Source organism: Hyla sarda, chromosome 4 (assembly GCF_029499605.1).
Source record: "Hyla sarda isolate aHylSar1 chromosome 4, aHylSar1.hap1, whole genome shotgun sequence".
NCBI lineage: Eukaryota > Metazoa > Chordata > Amphibia > Anura > Hylidae > Hyla > Hyla sarda.
Window position 1 is genome coordinate 414575738 of NC_079192.1, and position 20171 is coordinate 414595908.

A 20171-nucleotide genomic window follows, 5' to 3' on the forward strand; every position below is an offset into this window, starting at 1 on the left:
GTCGGTATTATATGGAGGACATGCTGGGGGTTGTAGTGGTCGGTGTAATATAGAGGACATGCTGGGGGTTGTAGTGGTCGGTATTATATAGAGGACATGCTGGGGGTTGTAGTGGTCAGTATTATATAGAGGACATGCTGGGGGTTGTAGTGGTCGGTATTATATAGAGGACATGCTGGGGGTTGTAGTTCTCCAGGCCCCGGTCTCCGGTCCGCACTGAGGATGCGCGGGGAGGCGGCGGCTGATGTGTCCGCAGATGCGGGGAGGAGAGAAGGAGACGGCGGCCGGAGAGCTACGAGACTGCAGGTACCGACCGGGGGAGACGGCTGTATATAGAGAGAGAGACTGCTGTATGTAGAGAGAGACTGCTGTGTATATATATAGAGAGACGGCTGTATATAGAGAGAGAGACTGCTGTATATAGAGAGACGGCTGTATATATAGAGAGAGAGACTGCTGTATATATAGAGAGAGAGACTGCTGTATATAGAGAGAGACGGCTGTATATAGAGAGAGACTGCTGTATATAGAGAGAGACTGCTGTATATATATAGAGAGAGAGACTGCTGTATATAGAGAGAGACTGCTGTATATAGAGAGATAGACTGCTGTATATATATATAGAGTGAGACTGCTGTATATAGAGAGAGACTGCTGTATATATATAGAGAGAGAGACTGCTGTATATAGAGAGAGACTGCTGTATATAGAGAGAGACTGCTGTATATAGAGAGAGAGACGGCTGTATATATATAGAGAGAGACTGCTGTGTATATAGAGAGAGAGAGAGCGAGACTGCTGTGTATATATATAGAGAGAGACGGCTGTATATAGAGAGAGAGAGATTGCTGTATATATATAGAGAGAGAGACGGCTGTATATAGAGAGAGACTGCTGTATATATATATAGAGACGGCTGTATATATATATATATAGAGAGAGAGACGGCTGTATATATATATATATATATAGAGAGAGAGAGAGAGAGACGGCTGTATATAGAGAGAGACTGCTGTATATAGAGAGACGGCTGTATATAGAGAGAGAGACTGCTGTATATATATGGAGAGAGACGGCTGTATATATAGAGAGAGAAAGAGACGGCTGTATATATATATAGAGAGAGACTGCTGTACATATATATAGAGAGAGAGACTGCTGTATATATATATATATATAGAGAGAGAGACTGCTGTATATATAATATAGAGAGAGACTAATGTACAGTATAGAGACTGCACCTATATATACAGAGAGACAGCGACAGCACCTGTATAGAGATAAAAACTATATACTGTATATATATGGACACTGATGTATGGAGACAACTCATAGAAATAGACCTCTGAGGATGTTATATAGAGGCAGCTGTCAGGAGAGACAGTATATAGAAGAGACAGCAACTGATAAGACTGATACATTGTATATACAGAATACAAGAGAGACAGTATATAGAAGAGACAGCAACTGATAAGACTGATACATTGTATATACAGAATACTAGAGAGACAGTATATAGAAGAGACAGCAACTGACAAGACTGATACATTGTATATACAGAATACTAGAGAGACAGTATATAGAAGAGACAGCAACTGATAAGACTGATACATTGTATATACAGAATACTAGAGAGACAGTATATAGAAGAGACAGCAACTGACAAGACTGATACATTGTATATACAGAATACTAGAGAGACAGTATATAGAAGAGACAGCAACTGATAAGACTGATACATTGTATATACAGAATACTAGAGAGACAGTATATAGAAGAGACAGCAACTGACAAGACTGATACATTGTATATACAGAATACTAGAGAGACAGTATATAGAAGAGACAGCAACTGATAAGACTGATACATTGTATATACAGAATACTAGAGAGACAGTATATAGAAGAGACAGCAACTGACAAGACTGATACATTGTATATACAGAATACTAGAGAGACAGTATATAGAAGAGACAGCAACTGATAAGACTGATACATTGTATATACAGAATACTAGAGAGACAGTATATAGAAGAGACAGCAACTGACAAGACTGATACATTGTATATACATAATACTAGAGAGACAGTATATAGAAGAGACAGCAACTGACAAGACTGATACATTGTATATACAGAATACTAGAGAGACAGTATATAGAAGAGACAGCAACTGATAAGACTGATACATTGTATATACAGAATACTAGAGAGACAGTATATAGAAGAGACAGCAACTGATAAGACTGATGTGTTGTATATACAGAATACTAGAGAGACAGTATATAGAAGAGACAGCAACTGATAAGACTGATACATTGTATATACAGAATACTAGAGAGACAGTATATAGAAGAGACAGCAACTGACAAGACTGATACATTGTATATACAGAATACTAGAGAGACAGTATATAGAAGAGACAGCAACTGACAAGACTGATACATTGTATATACAGAATACTAGAGAGACAGTATATAGAAGAGACAGCAACTGATAAGACTGATGTGTTGTATATACAGAATACTAGAGAGACAGTATATAGAAGAGACAGCAACTGATAAGACTGATACATTGTATATACAGAATACTAGAGAGACAGTATATAGAAGAGACAGCAACTGACAAGACTGATACATTTTATATACAGAATACTAGAGAGACAGTATATAGAAGAGACAGCAACTGATAAGACTGATACATTGTATATACAGAATACTAGAGAGACAGTATATAGAAGAGACAGCAACTGATAAGACTGATACATTGTATATACAGAATACTAGAGAGACAGTATATAGAAGAGACAGCAACTGACAAGACTGATACATTGTATATACAGAATACTAGAGAGACAGTATATAGAAGAGACAGCAACTGATACAGAGACATCTAAGACTGATACATTGTATATACTGTACAGAATATTGCGAGACAGCTGATACATTGTATATACAGAGTGTAGAGACAGCTGATACATTATATATATATATATACAGAGTGTAGAGACAGCTGATACATTGTATATACAGAGTGTAGAGACAGCTGATACATTATATATATACAGAGTGTAGAGACAGCTGATACATTATATATACAGAGTGTAGAGACAGCTGATACATTATATATACAGAGTGTAGAGACAGCTGATACATTGTATATACAGAGTGTAGAGACAGCTGATACATTATATATACAGAGTGTAGAGACAGCTGATACATTATTTATATACAGAGTGTAGAGACAGCTGATACATTATATATACAGAGTGTAGAGACAGCTGATACATTATATATACAGAGTGTAGAGACAGCTGATACATTATATATACAGAGTGTAGAGACAGCTGATACATTGTATATACAGAGTGTAGAGACAGCTGATACATTATATATAGAGAGTGTAGAGACAGCTGATACATTATATATACAGAGTGTAGAGACAGCTGATACATTATATATACAGAGTGTAGAGACAGCTGATACATTATATATATATACAGAGTGTAGAGACAGCTGATACATTATATATACAGAGTGTAGAGACAGCTGATACATTATATATATACAGAGTGTAGAGACAGCTGATACATTATATATACAGAGTGTAGAGACAGCTGATACATTATATATATATACAGAGTGTAGAGACAGCTGATACATTATATATACAGAGTGTAGAGACAGCTGATACATTATATATACAGAGTGTAGAGACAGCTGATACATTATATATATACAGAGTGTAGAGACAGCTGATACATTATATATACAGAGTGTAGAGACAGCTGATACATTATATATACAGAGTGTAGAGACAGCTGATACATTGTATATACAGAGTGTAGAGACAGCTGATACATTATATATATACAGAGTGTAGAGACAGCTGATACATTATATATACAGAGTGTAGAGACAGCTGATACATTATATATACAGAGTGTAGAGACAGCTGATACATTGTATATACAGAGTGTAGAGACAGCTGATACATTATATATATATACAGAGTGTAGAGACAGCTGATACATTGTATATACAGAGTGTAGAGACAGCTGATACATTATATATATATACAGAGTGTAGAGACAGCTGATACATTATATATATACAGAGTGTAGAGACAGCTGATACATTATATATATACAGAGTGTAGAGACAGCTGATACATTATATATATACAGAGTGTAGAGACAGCTGATACATTATATATACAGAGTGTAGAGACAGCTAATACATTATATATATACAGAGTGTAGAGACAGCTGATACATTATATATATATACAGAGTGTAGAGACAGCTAATACATTATATATATACAGAGTGTAGAGACAGCTGATACATTATATATATACAGAGTGTAGAGACAGCTGATACATTATATATACAGAGTGTAGAGACAGCTGATACATTATATATACAGAGTGTAGAGACAGCTGATACATTATATATATATATACAGAGTGTAGAGACAGCTAATACATTATATATACAGAGTGTAGAGACAGCTGATACATTATATATACAGAGTGTAGAGACAGCTGATACATTATATATATACAGAGTGTAGAGACAGCTGATACATTATATATATACAGAGTGTAGAGACAGCTGATACATTATATATATACAGAGTGTAGAGACAGCTGATACATTATATATATACAGAGTGTAGAGACAGCTGATACATTATATATACAGAGTGTAGAGACAGCTGATACATTGTATATACAGAGTGTAGAGACAGCTGATACATTATATATATACAGAGTGTAGAGACAGCTGATACATTATATATATACAGAGTGTAGAGACAGCTGATACATTATATATACAGAGTGTAGAGACAGCTGATACATTATATATATACAGAGTGTAGAGACAGCTGATACATTATATATACAGAGTGTAGAGACAGCTGATACATTATATATATACAGAGTGTAGAGACAGCTGATACATTATATATACAGAGTGTAGAGACAGCTGATACATTATATATACAGAGTGTAGAGACAGCTGATACATTATATATATATATAGAGTGTAGAGACAGCTGATACATTATATATATACAGAGTGTAGAGACAGCTGATACATTATATATATATATATATACAGAGTGTAGAGACAGCTGATACATTATATATACAGAGTGTAGAGACATCTGATACATTATATATACAGAGTGTAGAGACAGCTGATACATTATATATACAGAGTGTAGAGACAGCTGATACATTATATATACAGAGTGTAGAGACAGCTGATACATTGTATATACAGAGTGTAGAGACAGCTGATACATTATATATATATACAGAGTGTAGAGACAGCTAATACATTGTATATACAGAGTGTAGAGACAGCTGATACATTATATATATATACAGAGTGTAGAGACAGCTAATACATTGTATATACAGAGTGTAGAGACAGCTGATACATTATATATATATACAGAGTGTAGAGACAGCTAATACATTATATATATATACAGAGTGTAGAGACAGCTGATACATTATATATATATACAGAGTGTAGAGACAGCTAATACATTATATATATACAGAGTGTAGAGACAGCTGATACATTATATATATATACAGAGTGTAGAGACAGCTAATACATTATATATACAGAGTGTAGAGACAGCTGATACATTATATATACAGAGTGTAGAGACAGCTGATACATTATATATACAGAGTGTAGAGACAGCTGATACATTATATATATATACAGAGTGTAGAGACAGATGATACATTATATATATACAGAGTGTAGAGACAGCTGATACATTATATATATACAGAGTGTAGAGACAGCTGATACATTATATATATATACAGAGTGTAGAGACAGCTGATACATTATATATACAGAGTGTAGAGACAGCTGATACATTGTATATACAGAGTGTAGAGACAGCTGATACATTATATATATACAGAGTGTAGAGACAGCTGATACATTATATATATACAGAGTGTAGAGACAGCTGATACATTATATATATACAGAGTGTAGAGACAGCTGATACATTATATATACAGAGTGTAGAGACAGCTGATACATTATATATACAGAGTGTAGAGACAGCTAATACATTATATATACAGAGTGTAGAGACAGCTGATACATTATATATACAGAGTGTAGAGACAGCTGATACATTGTATATACAGAGTGTAGAGACAGCTGATACATTATATATACAGAGTGTAGAGACAGCTGATACATTATATATATACAGAGTGTAGAGACAGCTGATACATTATATATATATACAGAGTGTAGAGACAGCTAATACATTATATATATATACAGAGTGTAGAGACAGCTGATACATTATATATATATACAGAGTGTAGAGACAGCTAATACATTATATATATACAGAGTGTAGAGACAGCTGATACATTATATATATATACAGAGTGTAGAGACAGCTAATACATTATATATACAGAGTGTAGAGACAGCTGATACATTATATATACAGAGTGTAGAGACAGCTGATACATTATATATACAGAGTGTAGAGACAGCTGATACATTATATATATATACAGAGTGTAGAGACAGCTGATACATTATATATACAGAGTGTAGAGACAGCTGATACATTATATATACAGAGTGAAGAGACAGCTGATACATTATATATATATACAGAGTGTAGAGACAGCTGATACATTATATATATACAGAGTGTAGAGACAGCTGATACATTATATATACAGAGTGTAGAGACAGCTGATACATTATATATACAGAGTGTAGAGACAGCTGATACATTATATATATATATACAGAGTGTAGAGACAGCTGATACATTATATATATACAGAGTGTAGAGACAGCTGATACATTATATATATACAGAGTGTAGAGACAGCTGATACATTATATATATACAGAGTGTAGAGACAGCTGATACATTATATATACAGAGTGTAGAGACAGCTGATACATTATATATATATATACAGAGTGTAGAGACAGCTGATACATTATATATACAGAGTGTAGAGACAGCTGATACATTATATATATATATACAGAGTGTAGAGACAGCTGATACATTGTATATACAGAGTGTAGAGACAGCTGATACATTATATATACAGAGTGTAGAGACAGCTGATACATTATTTATATACAGAGTGTAGAGACAGCTGATACATTATATATACAGAGTGTAGAGACAGCTGATACATTATATATATACAGAGTGTAGAGACAGCTGATACATTATATATATATATAGAGTGCTGGAGAGACAGCTGATACATTGTATACATTGAAAAGAGTTACATCATATTTAGATGTCTGAAGAGACAGCTGTGTTATGTGGCCTTGACAGCTGATTTAAAGAGACAGGTTAAGTAACTTCAGACCTAGTACCAATGAATGACAGCTCAGAAATGACAGCTTCTTCCCTTTAAGTAGAGACTGTCCTTTATGTTCATAGACAGCTGGGGTAGAATCTCTTTCCTGCTGCTTTTCCCAAGAAATCTTTAATGACAATATGTGACATTTCACTTCCCTATGAGACTGCTGTGGTTGGGAGGTCTCTTCTCTATGAGACTGTGGTGCTTGTGAGGTCTCTTCCCTAGGAGACTGCTGTGGTTGGGGAATCACTTCCCTATGAGACTGCTGTGGTTGGGAGGTCTCTTCTCTATGAGACTGTGGTGCTTGTGAGGTCTCTTCCCTAGGAGACTGCTGTGGCTGTGGAATCACTTCCCTATGAGACTGCTGTGATTGTGAGGTCTCTTCCCTATGAGACTGTGGTGCTTGTGAGGTCTCTTCTCTATGAGACTTCTGTGGTTGTGGAATCTCTTCCCTATGAGACTGTGGTGGTTGTGAGGTCTCTTCTGTATGAGACTGTGGTGGTTGTAGGGACTCTTTTCTGAGAGACTGCTTTGGTTGTGGGGAGATCCCTTCTTTATGACACAGGTGTAGTTATGAGGTCTCTTCTCTATGAGACTGCTATGGTTATGTGGTCTCTTCTCTATGAGACTGCTGTGGTTGTGTGGTCTCTTCTCTATGAGAGTGCTCTGCTTGTGAGGTCTCTTCTCCATGTTTGGTTAGATAGACATCTGGACTTTTGGGGCATCCATGCCAACAGTAGAATTGCAATCCTGCCCCACAAAAAGTGACAGAGACCTACGACCCTATGTCAGTAGACAGCTAAGTATGGAACTCCCCTTTAAGAGACTTTATAATAAGAGATATTGTTGTATATTTCAGGCACAACTTCTGGAATGCCGGTAAAGGGTAATGTCCGAATTCATGGGCACAAGACATACCCAGAGATTACCAGGATGAGACGGTCGGGTTTACACCTCGTAGAGGAGCAGTAGACCCCGAGACAACAAGAAGCGGAGATGGATGACGGACATTTCCCCCTCAAGATGTGAGAGGTCCCCGATATTGGAGAGTATGAGAAGCGTTGGCCAAGTCATCCTCCAAAATGATCAAAGACGCGGCGCCGGCAAAGAGATACCGGCCAACATGGCCGAGAGCGGAAGATCCAACAGCCAAAGACAAGTGTCCAGCAATGGCACCAACCACAGAAGTCATAAGAACCTCCGAACAATACCCAAAGACCTGGGCAATGGAAACGGGCACAACTTCACCAACCCCGACCATGGAGACCAGACACGTGGTGGAATGACACCGAAAACCACCACCAATGGATTACCCAAGACCCAGTGTACGGGGAGACCTCAAAATGGCAATTTCAAAGTGCCACCTAGAAGGCCGAGAGACCATCCTATGGTGGACAACCCTTGCGCCTGGGTTTTTGCCGTGCCGGCCATTGTTGCGGGCCTGTGCTTTGCCCGGTCCTTGCTGGGTGAGTTTGTCCATGACGACATATGGGCGATACTCAATAATCCTGACAGCAGGGGAGAGACCAACCTGAGCGCCATCTTCAAAAACGATTTTTGGGGCAAAGCCATGGATGACAACACGAGCCATAAGTCCTACCGCCCTCTCTGTGTCCTGAGCTTCAGGTAAGCCTAGAGTGGGCACTGGGCCTATATACCCTAAGGCAGTGTTTCCCAACCAGAGTGCCTCCAGCTGTCGCAAAACTACAACTCCCAGCATGCCCGGACAGCCAAAGGCTGTCCGGGCATGCTGGGAGTTGTAGTTTTGCAACAGCTGGAGGCACTCTGGTTGGGAAATACTGCCCTAAGGCTACATTATCACTATAGGTGAGACACCTTCATTGTACATTACAACCATGAAGCTCAAAGCCTGAGGCTGCACTACTGAGACATTCCGAAGACAACAATGTTAAATGCTGCGTTGTCATGGAGACCTTGTGTGGAACTAAATGGCCATCTACAACAGCATTGACTATGATGTGGTTTCCATGACAACGCGGCACCTGACAATACCCAGCAGGGGTCTTGTTGTCATCGTAATCCCTCACTAGTGCAGCCTCAGGCTTTAGGCCTGTAAGTAATAAGGTCTTATGGGGTTTTTAGACACTGGATCTGATTGACTGTCCCTGTTGCCCACAGCAACCAATCCCAATCACAACCAATTTTTTTTTATTTTTTTAAAGGGGTACTCCACTGCCCCAGCGTTCGAAACATTTTGCCACGCCCCCTCCCTTAGACTTGGGTGTGGTGTGACGTCACGACCCCGCAGCCCGCACCCAGTGTTCGGAACAAAATGTTTCGAACGCTGGGGCAGTGGAGTACCCCTTTAAGAGCGGAATAGAAAGCTGAAGCTTTGATCTGATTTGGTTGTTATGAAGAAAAGATAAACAGTCTCTGTTGCCCGTAGCAACTAATGACAGAGCAGCTTTCAGTTTTAAAGAGCGGAGTTTAAACGAAAGCTGCACTGTGATTGGCTGTTATGAAATGGTCTGAAAGAACTACTGTTTTTGTTGCCGATAGCAACCAATCACAGCACAGCTTTTAACTTTTTGAACATCCAATATGAAGCTTCGCTCTTAAAGGGGCACTCCACTTCCCAGTGTTCGGAACATTTAGTGTGGGCTTCGTGGGTCGCCACCCCCCCTCGTGATGTCGCGCCCCGCCCCCTCGATACAAGTCTATGGGAGGGGGTGTGATGGCCGCCATGCCCCCTCCCATAGACTTGCATTGAGGGGACGGGGCATGACATCACGAGGGGGAGTGGCTATCCCCAAAGACCGCACCCAGCGTTCGGAACTAAATGTCCCAAATGCTGGGGAGTGGAGTGCCCCTTTAAGGGTTGTTATGAAACGTTCAAAATGATAAACTTTTTTCTCTGTTGCCCATAGCAACCTATCACAGAGCAGCTTTCCTTATTAAAGATCAGAGTATAAAATGAAAGCGGCGCTGTGATTGGCTGTTACGAGATGGTCTGAGAGAGCAACAGTTTTTGTTGCCCATAGCAACCAATCACAGAGCAGCTGTCATTAAAAAAAAAAACAGTACGAAATGAAAGCTGCGATGTGATTGGATGATATGAAACGGTTCAAAACAGATGGTCTCTGTTGCCTATAGCAACCAATCACAGAGCAGCTTTCATTTTTCAAAAAAACTGAATATGAAATAAAAGCTGTGCTGTGATTGGCTGCCATGAAACGATCTAAAAGATAAACCCATCCTGTTGCCTATAGCAACCTATCACCGAGCAGCCTAGATTTTTTTTTTAATACATAATCGGAGCTGCGCTCTGATTGGCTGTTATGAAATATTCAAAATGATAAACATCTCTGTGGCTCATGGCAACCAATCACAGAGCAGCTTTCACTTTTGAAGAGCAGAGTAGAAAATGAAAGCTGCTCTGTGATTGGCTGTCATATAACGGTCTGAGAGAGCGACTGTTTTGGTTGCCTATAGCAACCTATCACAGAGCAGCTTTCATTTTTCAAAGAACAAAATATAAAATGAAAGCTGCACCGTGATTGGCTGTTTATAAAACGTTCAAAAAGAGAAACCATCTTTGTTGCCCATAGCAACCAATCACAGGGCAGCTTTCCCTTTCCAAGAGCAGGGTATAAAATGAAAGCTGCTCTGTAATTGGCTGGGATGTAACTGTCTAAGAAGACAACCATTTCTGTTGCCCATAGCAACCAATCACAGAGCAGCTTTCGTTTTTCCAAAATGGGATATGAAATGAAAGCAGCTTTGCCATTGGTTGACATGGGCAACAAGGTGTTATAGTTTTAAAGAATCTTAACCCTTTTAGTACCTCTGTTACTGCCAGTGAATGGAAACATTCTCATCTTTCATACATTACATTACATTAATTCTCACAGCTGAGCGTTCGTCGCAATTGCGTCCAGTCTAGACAATGCTCTGTGAGCTAAGCGGATAAGCAGCACAAATCTCTATCCTTTTCTGATTGGTTACAATGTATTACAGCAGTGTTTTCCAACCAGGGTGCCTCCAGCTGTTGCAAAACTACAACTCACAGCATGCCCGGACAGCCGTTGGCTGTCCGGGCATGCTGGGAGTTGTAGTTTTGCAACAGCTGGAGGCACCCTGGTTGGGAAACACTGTATTACAGGCGTCGGGGGTGGCGGTGGCGGGTGGCGCAGTCCTGCAGGCGGCCAAAAAAAGGAGAAGAGATTGTTTATAGGAGAAGAAGAAACATCTGTATCCACTTAAAGGGGCGGCGCAGCCCCCGGTTATCGCCTAGTGAAAAATGTGGGGTTTGTTTGTGGAGGTGGCGGAGGCCTCCCTCTCGCTCCATGGTTACATTACTGGAATATCTGGCCGGGTTAACCCCTCACACCCCACAATCGCAGCTTTGTCGGCGCTCGCACATCCGTATGGCAATAAAGTTTGGTTATTCTGGGGCTGCACCAGGGGGCCATAGTAATTCCTAACACAGTAAGCTGTGGCATGGTGGGAACTACAACTCCCAGCAGAAGGTTTTATAGCAGGTTCGGACCTGTAGTTTTTAGGAGGCCGATGTGTTATGAAATTTATGAAATATACTAATATATTTTATGATCTGGCTGCAGCGCCATCCTCCTTAGAGGGCAGCTCCATCCTCCTTAGGGGGCAGCTCCATCCTCCTTAGAGGGCAGCTCCATCCTCCTTAGAGGGCAGCTCCATCCTTCTTAGGGGGCAGCTTCATCCTCCTTAGAGGACAGCTCCATCCTCCTTAGGGGGCAGCTCCATCCTCCTTAGAGGGCAGCTCCATCCTCCTTAGAGGGCAGCTCCATCCTCCTTAGAGGGCAGCTCCATCCTCCTTAGAGGGCAGCTCCATCCTCCTTAGAGGGCAGCTCCATCCTTCTTAGGGGGCAGCTTCATCCTCCTTAGAGGACAGCTCCATCCTCCTTAGGGGGCAGCTCCATCCTCCTTAGGGGGCAGCTCCATCCTCCTTAGAGGGCAGCTCCATCCTCCTTAGAGGACAGCTCCATCCTCCTTAGAGGACAGCTCCATCCTCCTTAGGGGGCAGCTCCATCCTCCTTAGAGGGCAGCTCCATCCTCCTTAGAGGACAGCTCCATCCTCCTTAGAGGACAGCTCCATCCTCCTTAGGGGGCAGCTCCATCCTCCTTAGGGGGCAGCTCCATCCTCCTTAGGGGGCAGCTCCATCCTCCTTAGAGGACAGCTCCATCCTCCTTAGGGGGCAGCTCCATCCTCCTTAGAGGGCAGCTCCATCCTCCTTAGGGGGCAGCTCCATCCTCCTTAGGGGGCAGCTCCATCCTCCTTAGAGGACAGCTCCATCCTCCTTAGGGGGCAGCTCCATCCTCCTTAGGGGGCAGCTCCATCCTCCTTAGGGGGCAGCTCCATCCTCCTTAGGGGGCAGCTCCATCCTCCTTAGAGGACAGCTCCATCCTCCTTAGAGGACAGCTCCATCCTCCTTAGGGGCAGCCTCATCCTTCTTAGAGGGCAGCTCCATCCTTCTTAGGGGGCAGCTTCATCCTTCTTAGAGGGCAGCTCCATCCTTCTTAGAGGACAGCTCCATCCTCCTTAGGGGGCAGCCCCATCCTCCTTAGGGGACAGCTCCATCCTCCTTAGGGGGCAGCTCCATCCTGTTTAGGGGGAGCTCCATCCTGTTTAGGGGGCAGCTCCATCCTGTTTAGGGTGCAGCTCCCTCCTCCTTAGGGGACAGCTCCCTCCTCCTTAGGGGACAGCTCCATCCTCCTTAGGGGACAGCTCCATCCTCCTTAGAGGACAGCTCCATCCTCCTTAGAGGGCAGCTCCATCCTCCTTAGAGGGCAGCTCCATCCTCCTTAGAGGGCAGCTCCATCCTCCTTAGGGGACATCTCCATCCTCCTTAGAGGGCAGCTTCATCCTCCTTAGAGGGCAGCTTCATCCTCCTTAGAGGGCAGCTTCATCCTCCTTAGAGGGCAGCTCCCTCCTCCTTAGGGGACAGCTCCATCCTCCTTAGGGGACAGCTCCATCCTCCTTAGGGGGCAGCTTCATCCTCCTTAGAGGGCAGCTTCATCCTCCTTAGCGGGCAGCTCCATCCTAAGTAGGGGGCAGCTCCATAATCCTTAAAGGGCAGCTCCATCCTCCTTATGGGGCAGCTCCATCCTCCTTAAAGGGCAGCTCCATCATCTTCTATGGCACTCCCTGAATCCCTTCCTCATGTGCTGCCCCCTAGGTCCTGTATGATGTTAACGCTTTTTGTTATTCTAACCCCCTTTACCCCTCATTCAGGCCTCACGGAGGAGACCAGGAGGTGGAGATGCTGCTTTTTTATTGTTGCTATTGAGAATTGTAAATCTCTGGGCTATATTGTCTCCATAGGAATCTCAGCGCTTTACTGTGGCCCCTGGGAGCCATAAACTCTAACACTGTGGTCCCTGAACCAGAAAAGTTTACGATATTTACAATGTGAACAATGGCCTAGAGGGACAGGTTTCTGTGGAATGATGGGGCCGTCCAGGCGTCCATGGAGGTTCCTAAATCTTCGCAGCCTCCAGCTAAGATGGGGTCGTGTTTTACTCTCCGCGTAGCTTGTAACAAGATCCCAAACACTGAGAAAGACGACACTCTCTACGCCGCTTCCTCATGTGCCTGAAGAGTTCTGCAATTTGTGCTCCTGTTCCTCATCGGCTTCAGGATCTCTGCTTGCTGTAATTGAATAGGAATAAAATCCTGCACTGATACATTGTAACAAAACTATCCAAAGAGTAGAAAAGTGTCCTTCCGATGCGTTTCCCATTCTTCTCAAAAACCTAATCTGAGGCTCGTCTGGGACTGTAAGGCAACTAGCTGCAGCAGAAGCTCCTCCCCATTGTCTCCTGTAGTAGAATACTATGAAGCCCCGCCCCTTTCTTAACCCATCACCCAAAACAGGAAGAAATAAAAAAAAAAAGTAAAGGGGTACTCCACTGCCCCAGCATTCACAACATTTAGTTCCGAACACTGGGTGCTGGCTGCGGGGGTCGTGACGTCACGGCCATGCCCCCTCGTGATGTCACACCACACCCCCTCAATGTAAGTCTATGGAAGGGGGCGTGGCGGCTGCCACGCCCCCTTCCATAGACTTGCATTGAGGGAGTGTGGTGTAACGTCACGACCCCCACAGCCTGCACCCAGCGTTTGGAACAAAATGATTCCAAACACTCGGGCAATGGAGTACCCCTTTAAAGTCGGACACCCCCCGTAAAACTGATAACTTCTCTTTGTATCTTTCCTCTAGGGCCAACGTGTACTTGTCCGGCCTGGAGCCGTTTTACTTCCATGCGGTGAATGTGGTGTTACACTGTATGGTGAGCGCCCTGCTGGGCTACATCTGCAGCGGCATCGCCTTCCAGGACAGGAAACAAGCGCTGGCCTCTGCCCTGCTCTTCGCCGTTCACCCCGTGCACACCGAGGCCGTAAGTACCGCCACATCTGTATAGTCTTGCATCATATCTGATCCCTGAAAAAGAAGGGTTACAAATAAGCCCACGAGTACTTGTCCCACAGCTTTCCCAGGATCCTCACTACTAATGAAACTGAAAGTGAAACTGAAACTGTACAATAAAGACAAATGATAGATTACAAACAACATAAACATAACAACAACATAAATGTCTCTTTTGGCTCCGTGCAGGTGGCAGGTATTGTTGGGAGAGCGGACGTCATGGCGTGTTTACTCTTCCTGTTGGCATTCATCTGTTATGTAAGGTAAGACTTCTCCAAGAAATATTCTGCGCTCAGTGTTGCCCCCTACAGAGTAATGCAGTATGGTACCATTAGGGCAATTGTACATAGTATATAGAAGGCGGTATTATAGTAGCTATATTCTTGTATATAGGAGCAGTATTATAGTAGCTATATTCTTGTATATAGGAGCAGTATTATAGTAGTTATATTCTTGTATCTAGGGGGCAGTATTATAGTAGTTATATTCTTGTATATAGGAGCAGTATTATAGTAGTTATATTCTTGTATATAGGAGCAGTATTATAGTAGTTATATTCTTGTATATAGGAGCAGTATTATAGTAGTTATATTCTTGTATATAGGAGGCAGTATTATAGTAGTTATATTCTTGTATATAGGAGGCAGTATTATAGTAGTTATATTCTTGTATATAGGAGCAGTATTATAGTAGTTATATTCTTGTATATAGGAGGCAGTATTATAGTAGTTATATTCTTGTATATAGGGGCAGTATTATAGTAGTTATATTCTTGTATATAGGGGGCAGTATTATAGTAGATATATTCTTGTATATAGGAGCAGTATTATAGTAGTTATATTCTTGTATATAGGAGCAGTATTATAGTAGTTATATTCTCGTATATAGGAGCAGTATTATAGTAGTTATATTCTTGTATATAGGAGCAGTATTATAGTAGTTATATTCTTGTATATAGGAGCAGTATTATAGTAGCTATATTCTTGTATATAGGAGCAGTATTATAGTAGTTATATTCTTGTATATAGGGGCAGTATTATAGTAGTTATATTCTTGTATCTAGGGGGCAGCATTATAGTAGTTATATTCTTGTATATAGGAGCAGCATTATAGTAGTTATATTCTTGTATATAGGAGCAGTATTATAGTAGTTATATTCTTGTATATAGGAGGCGGTATTATAGTAGTTATATTCTTGTATATAGTAGCAGTATTATAGTAGTTATATTCTTGTATATAGGAGCAGTATTATAGTAGTTATATTCTTGTATATAGGAGCAGTATTATAGTAGTTATATTCTTGTATATAGGAGCAGTATTATAGTAGTTATATTCTTGTATATAGGAGCAGTATTATAGTAGTTATATTCTTGTATATAGGAGCAGTATTATAGTAGCTATATTCTTGTATATAGGAGCAGTATTATAGTAGTTATATTCTTGTATATAGGAGCAGTATTATAGTAGTTATATTCTTGTATATAGGAGCAGTATTATAGTAGTTATATTCTTGTATATAGGAGCAGTATTATAGTAGCTATATTCTTGTATATAGGAGCAGTATTATAGTAGTTATATTCTTTTATATAGGGCAGTATTATATTAGTTATATTCTTGTATCTAGGGGGCAGTATTATAGTAGTTATATTCTTGTATATAGGAGCAGCATTATAGTAGTTATATTCTTGTATATAGGAGCAGTATTATAGTAGTTATATTCTTGTATATAGGAGGCAGTATTATAGTAGTTATATTCTTGTATATAGGAGGCAGTATTATAGTAGTTATATTCTTGTATATAGGAGCAGTATTATAGTAGTTATATTCTTGTATATAGGAGCAGTATTATAGTAGTTATATTCTTGTATATAGGAGTAGTATTATAGTAGATATATTCTTGTATATAGGAGCAGTATTGTAGTAGTTATATTCTTGTATATAGGAGCAGTATTATAGTAGTTATATTCTTTTATATAGGGAGCAGTATTATAGTAGTCATATTCTTGTATATAGGAGGCGGTATTATAGTAGTTATATTCTTGTATATAGGAGCAGTATTATAGTAGTTATATTCTTGTATATAGGAGGCAGTATTATAGTAGTTATATTCTTGTATATAGGAGCAGTATTATAGTAGTTATATTCTTGTATATAGGAGCAGTAGTATAGTAGTTATATTCTTGTATATAGGAACAGTATTATAGTAGTTATATTCTTGTATATAGGTGCAGTATTATAGTAGTTATATTCTTGTATATAGAAGGCAGTATTATAGTAGGTATATTCTTGTATATAGGAGCAGTAGTATAGTAGTTATATTCTTGTATATAGGAACAGTATTATAGTAGTTATATTCTTGTATATAGGAGCAGTATTATAGTAGTTATATTCTTGTATATAGGAGGCAATTTTTATTAGTAAAAAACAAACAGAAATATTACAGTACACTCGACCAAAATTATCAAAACAATATCAAATATTAAATATCATACACTTCCATTACAAAAGAAACAATAATGTTAACTTAGAAAAAGCCCATTGCTTTTAAATGAGAATAAAAGTAAATAAATAAATAACAACACAAAAGTATCATGAAGGTAAATATCATTCTATATACACATTCCTCCATAATAAACAATTTTTCTCATCCTTCCTGATCTCCAAGCACTTTACCCACCTCAGTTCTGTCAGGATCAGGTCTACTGCTCTCCTATCATGGAAGGGTTCACTGTACATGGAGACTCTGGTTCTGGTGTGCCAATGGTAGTATTTTATCACAGATATGATGATATATAAGGTCTCCCGGTCAATGCCACTTACACTAGATGTTACACCGTAAATTATTTCTGAGTATTTTAGGGTCTGTAGTCTCGGGATTCTTAGCTTGTTGGATATCGTCTGCCATATGTGTCGCCCTCCCCAGCACTCCGATATAAAATGTGTCATGGTCTCCTCCTCCTGACACCCCAGGGGACACTGGCGATCTGACACACTCAGGTATTTTAAATTCCCTCTTACGAACAGTTTCCCATGCAGTGACAGCCAGGCAATATCATGGAATTTTTTCGGGAGCCTCACACTGTTTAGAAGCCTCAGACTGTCTCGTAAAATGGCGGATGTACAGTCCCTTAGAGCTGGCTGTAAAAAGAAAAAGGTCCTACAAACCCTGACATAAAGCTCTTTACGGGTCTTACTCTCTATATAGGACTTCTCAATGCGCCATCTCTTCAGACATCTGAGCCCGTATTCCAGGTACGGGGGGAGGTAGTCACGCGTCCATCTCCCCCTCTTGAGACTGCCGCCTCGCACCCAAGACTCTGCAAAAGGCAATATCCAGTCCCTGATACTATTCGCCCACAGGGAGCTGTTGTTTGAGTCCAGGCAACCAAAATTAACTTTTAGAAACATGGAGTCAAAGAACACCCTTGGATTCAGCATATCCAACCCACCCTCTCTCCTCTGTAGGTAAGTGATCCCTCTTTTTATTGGGTTCAACCTGTTCCCCCAAAACATCTGGAAGAACAGGCTAAAGAGCCGAGCGGAGAAAGATTCTGGCAAAGGAAAAACGACAGAGACATATAAGAAGACGGGGACCAGGTAAGTCTTCAACATTTTAACCCTTTCTCTATAAGTCAGCCTCCAGTTCTTCCATCGCTGAACCTTTGCATTTCCGGCTTCCAATTTCTCTTCCCAATTTAGTCTGGCATTATCGTCCCTCCCGAATTTGACCCCTAGGATTTTAATATAGGTGGAGGCTCTCACAAATTGGGGCAGGTCAAAGTCTGGATCAGTATCTGATACCCAGAGAGCTTGACTCTTCTCAAGGTTGACCAGAGACCCTGAGGCCTCCGAGTAACTTCTGATGGCCGCAGACAACATCTCCACCTCATGAGGCTCAGATATCACTACAGTCACATCATCCGCATAGGCAACAACACTCAGGGGCAGGCAGTGGGGGACCGGCACCCCCTGAAAACCACACTCCTGCAGTGACCTCAGAAACGGGTCTAAGGCAAATACATACAGCAGCGGACTCAGTGGGCAACCTTGTCTCACCCCCGCCTCAACCCTGAAGGTGTCACCCTGCCAACCATTGATCAGAGGAAAGCTCTCGGCCTCACAATACAAAGTCTTCAGCCAATCGATGAATTGTCCCGGAATACCGTACTTTGACAAAGTGGCCCATAGATACTCATGATCTACTCTGTCAAAGGCTTTAGCCTGGTCAAGACTCACAACATATCTCCCACACCTCAGGGCTTTACATCTCTCAAACATCTCCCTTATGGAGATCACTGCCCCAGAGATGTTCCGCCCTTTTACTGTGCCATACTGACAGCCTGCCAACAGTGCCGGGGACAGACAAACTAACCTAGAAAACAGGATTTTTGCCAGAATCTTCCTGTCGACATTCAAGAGGGCAATTGGCCTCCAGTTCTTGATGTCACTCGGCTCTTTACCTTTAGACAGCAGAATCAGCGAGGACACTCTCATGGATGGAGGCATCAGGTGACTTTCTAGACAATTTGTGTAAACATCCACGAGGATTGGGGCCAAGAGGTCTCTGAATGTCTTATAGAATTCTGCTGTTATCCCATCTGGACCTGGTGCCTTCTTCAGATGTAACTTATCAATGGCCTCTTTAACCTCTGCCACCGTCAATTCTGCTGTCAAAGGAGAAAAGTCCAAATCATTAGTATCAGGGAGCGGAGTTGTCTCCAAGAATTGGGTCATCTTGTCTCTATCCAAAACCTTCCTCTGAAACAAGTCAGCATAGTACGATCTCACCACCCCCAGGATACCCTCCCGAGATTCCTGCAAAACACCCTGGGAGTCAGTGAGACCGGTGACAGATTTATTTGCCACCCGCTCCCGGCAATTCTCAAAGGGATCAGGAGACCCTAAGGACCCATAATCCCGTTCAAGAACCAGGGAGGTATACCTGCTGTACTGATACTGCCTTATCTCAGATTTCAGCCGGTCAATCCTTTGTTGGTCCCCACCTGCCGAATATAGTGACTCCAATTCTTTGCGCAGCTTGAGATACTGGCCATACTTACTCCTCCCCTTTTTAAAGGACAGTCTCTTTAAGAGGGTTCTGATCTCATCCTTGACATCCTCCCACCAGGCGGCCATATCATCATAGAAGTCCACCCGCTCTAGCTGGCCCTGTATAAGAGAGTGAATACCTCCCTGAACATGCACATCATCCAAGATATTAGAATTGAGCTTCCAGAGCCCCCTTCCAATATCTGGGCGCTTAGTGACACCAAGATGGAAAACTAAGGCCATGTGATCTGAATAAGGGACAGTTTTTTCATTCCTATCACTAATAAATTCTTCAG

At 41.2% G+C, this 20171-nt stretch overlaps 1 protein-coding gene across 1 annotated transcript in view; it reads left to right on the forward strand.

The window, feature by feature from the left end:
* The first annotated feature begins 235 nt into the window (after positions 1-235).
* The window catches only part of TMTC1 (transmembrane O-mannosyltransferase targeting cadherins 1), a 41423-nt gene continuing 21487 nt past the window's right edge, over positions 236-20171 (forward strand). Inside the window, exons 1-4 of the mRNA XM_056517790.1 lie at positions 236-306; positions 8259-9025; positions 14620-14797; positions 15016-15089. Of these exons, the coding sequence (XP_056373765.1) occupies positions 8400-9025; positions 14620-14797; positions 15016-15089 (878 nt within the window). The 5' untranslated portion in view covers positions 236-306; positions 8259-8399. The remainder of the gene's footprint in view (positions 307-8258; positions 9026-14619; positions 14798-15015; positions 15090-20171) is intronic.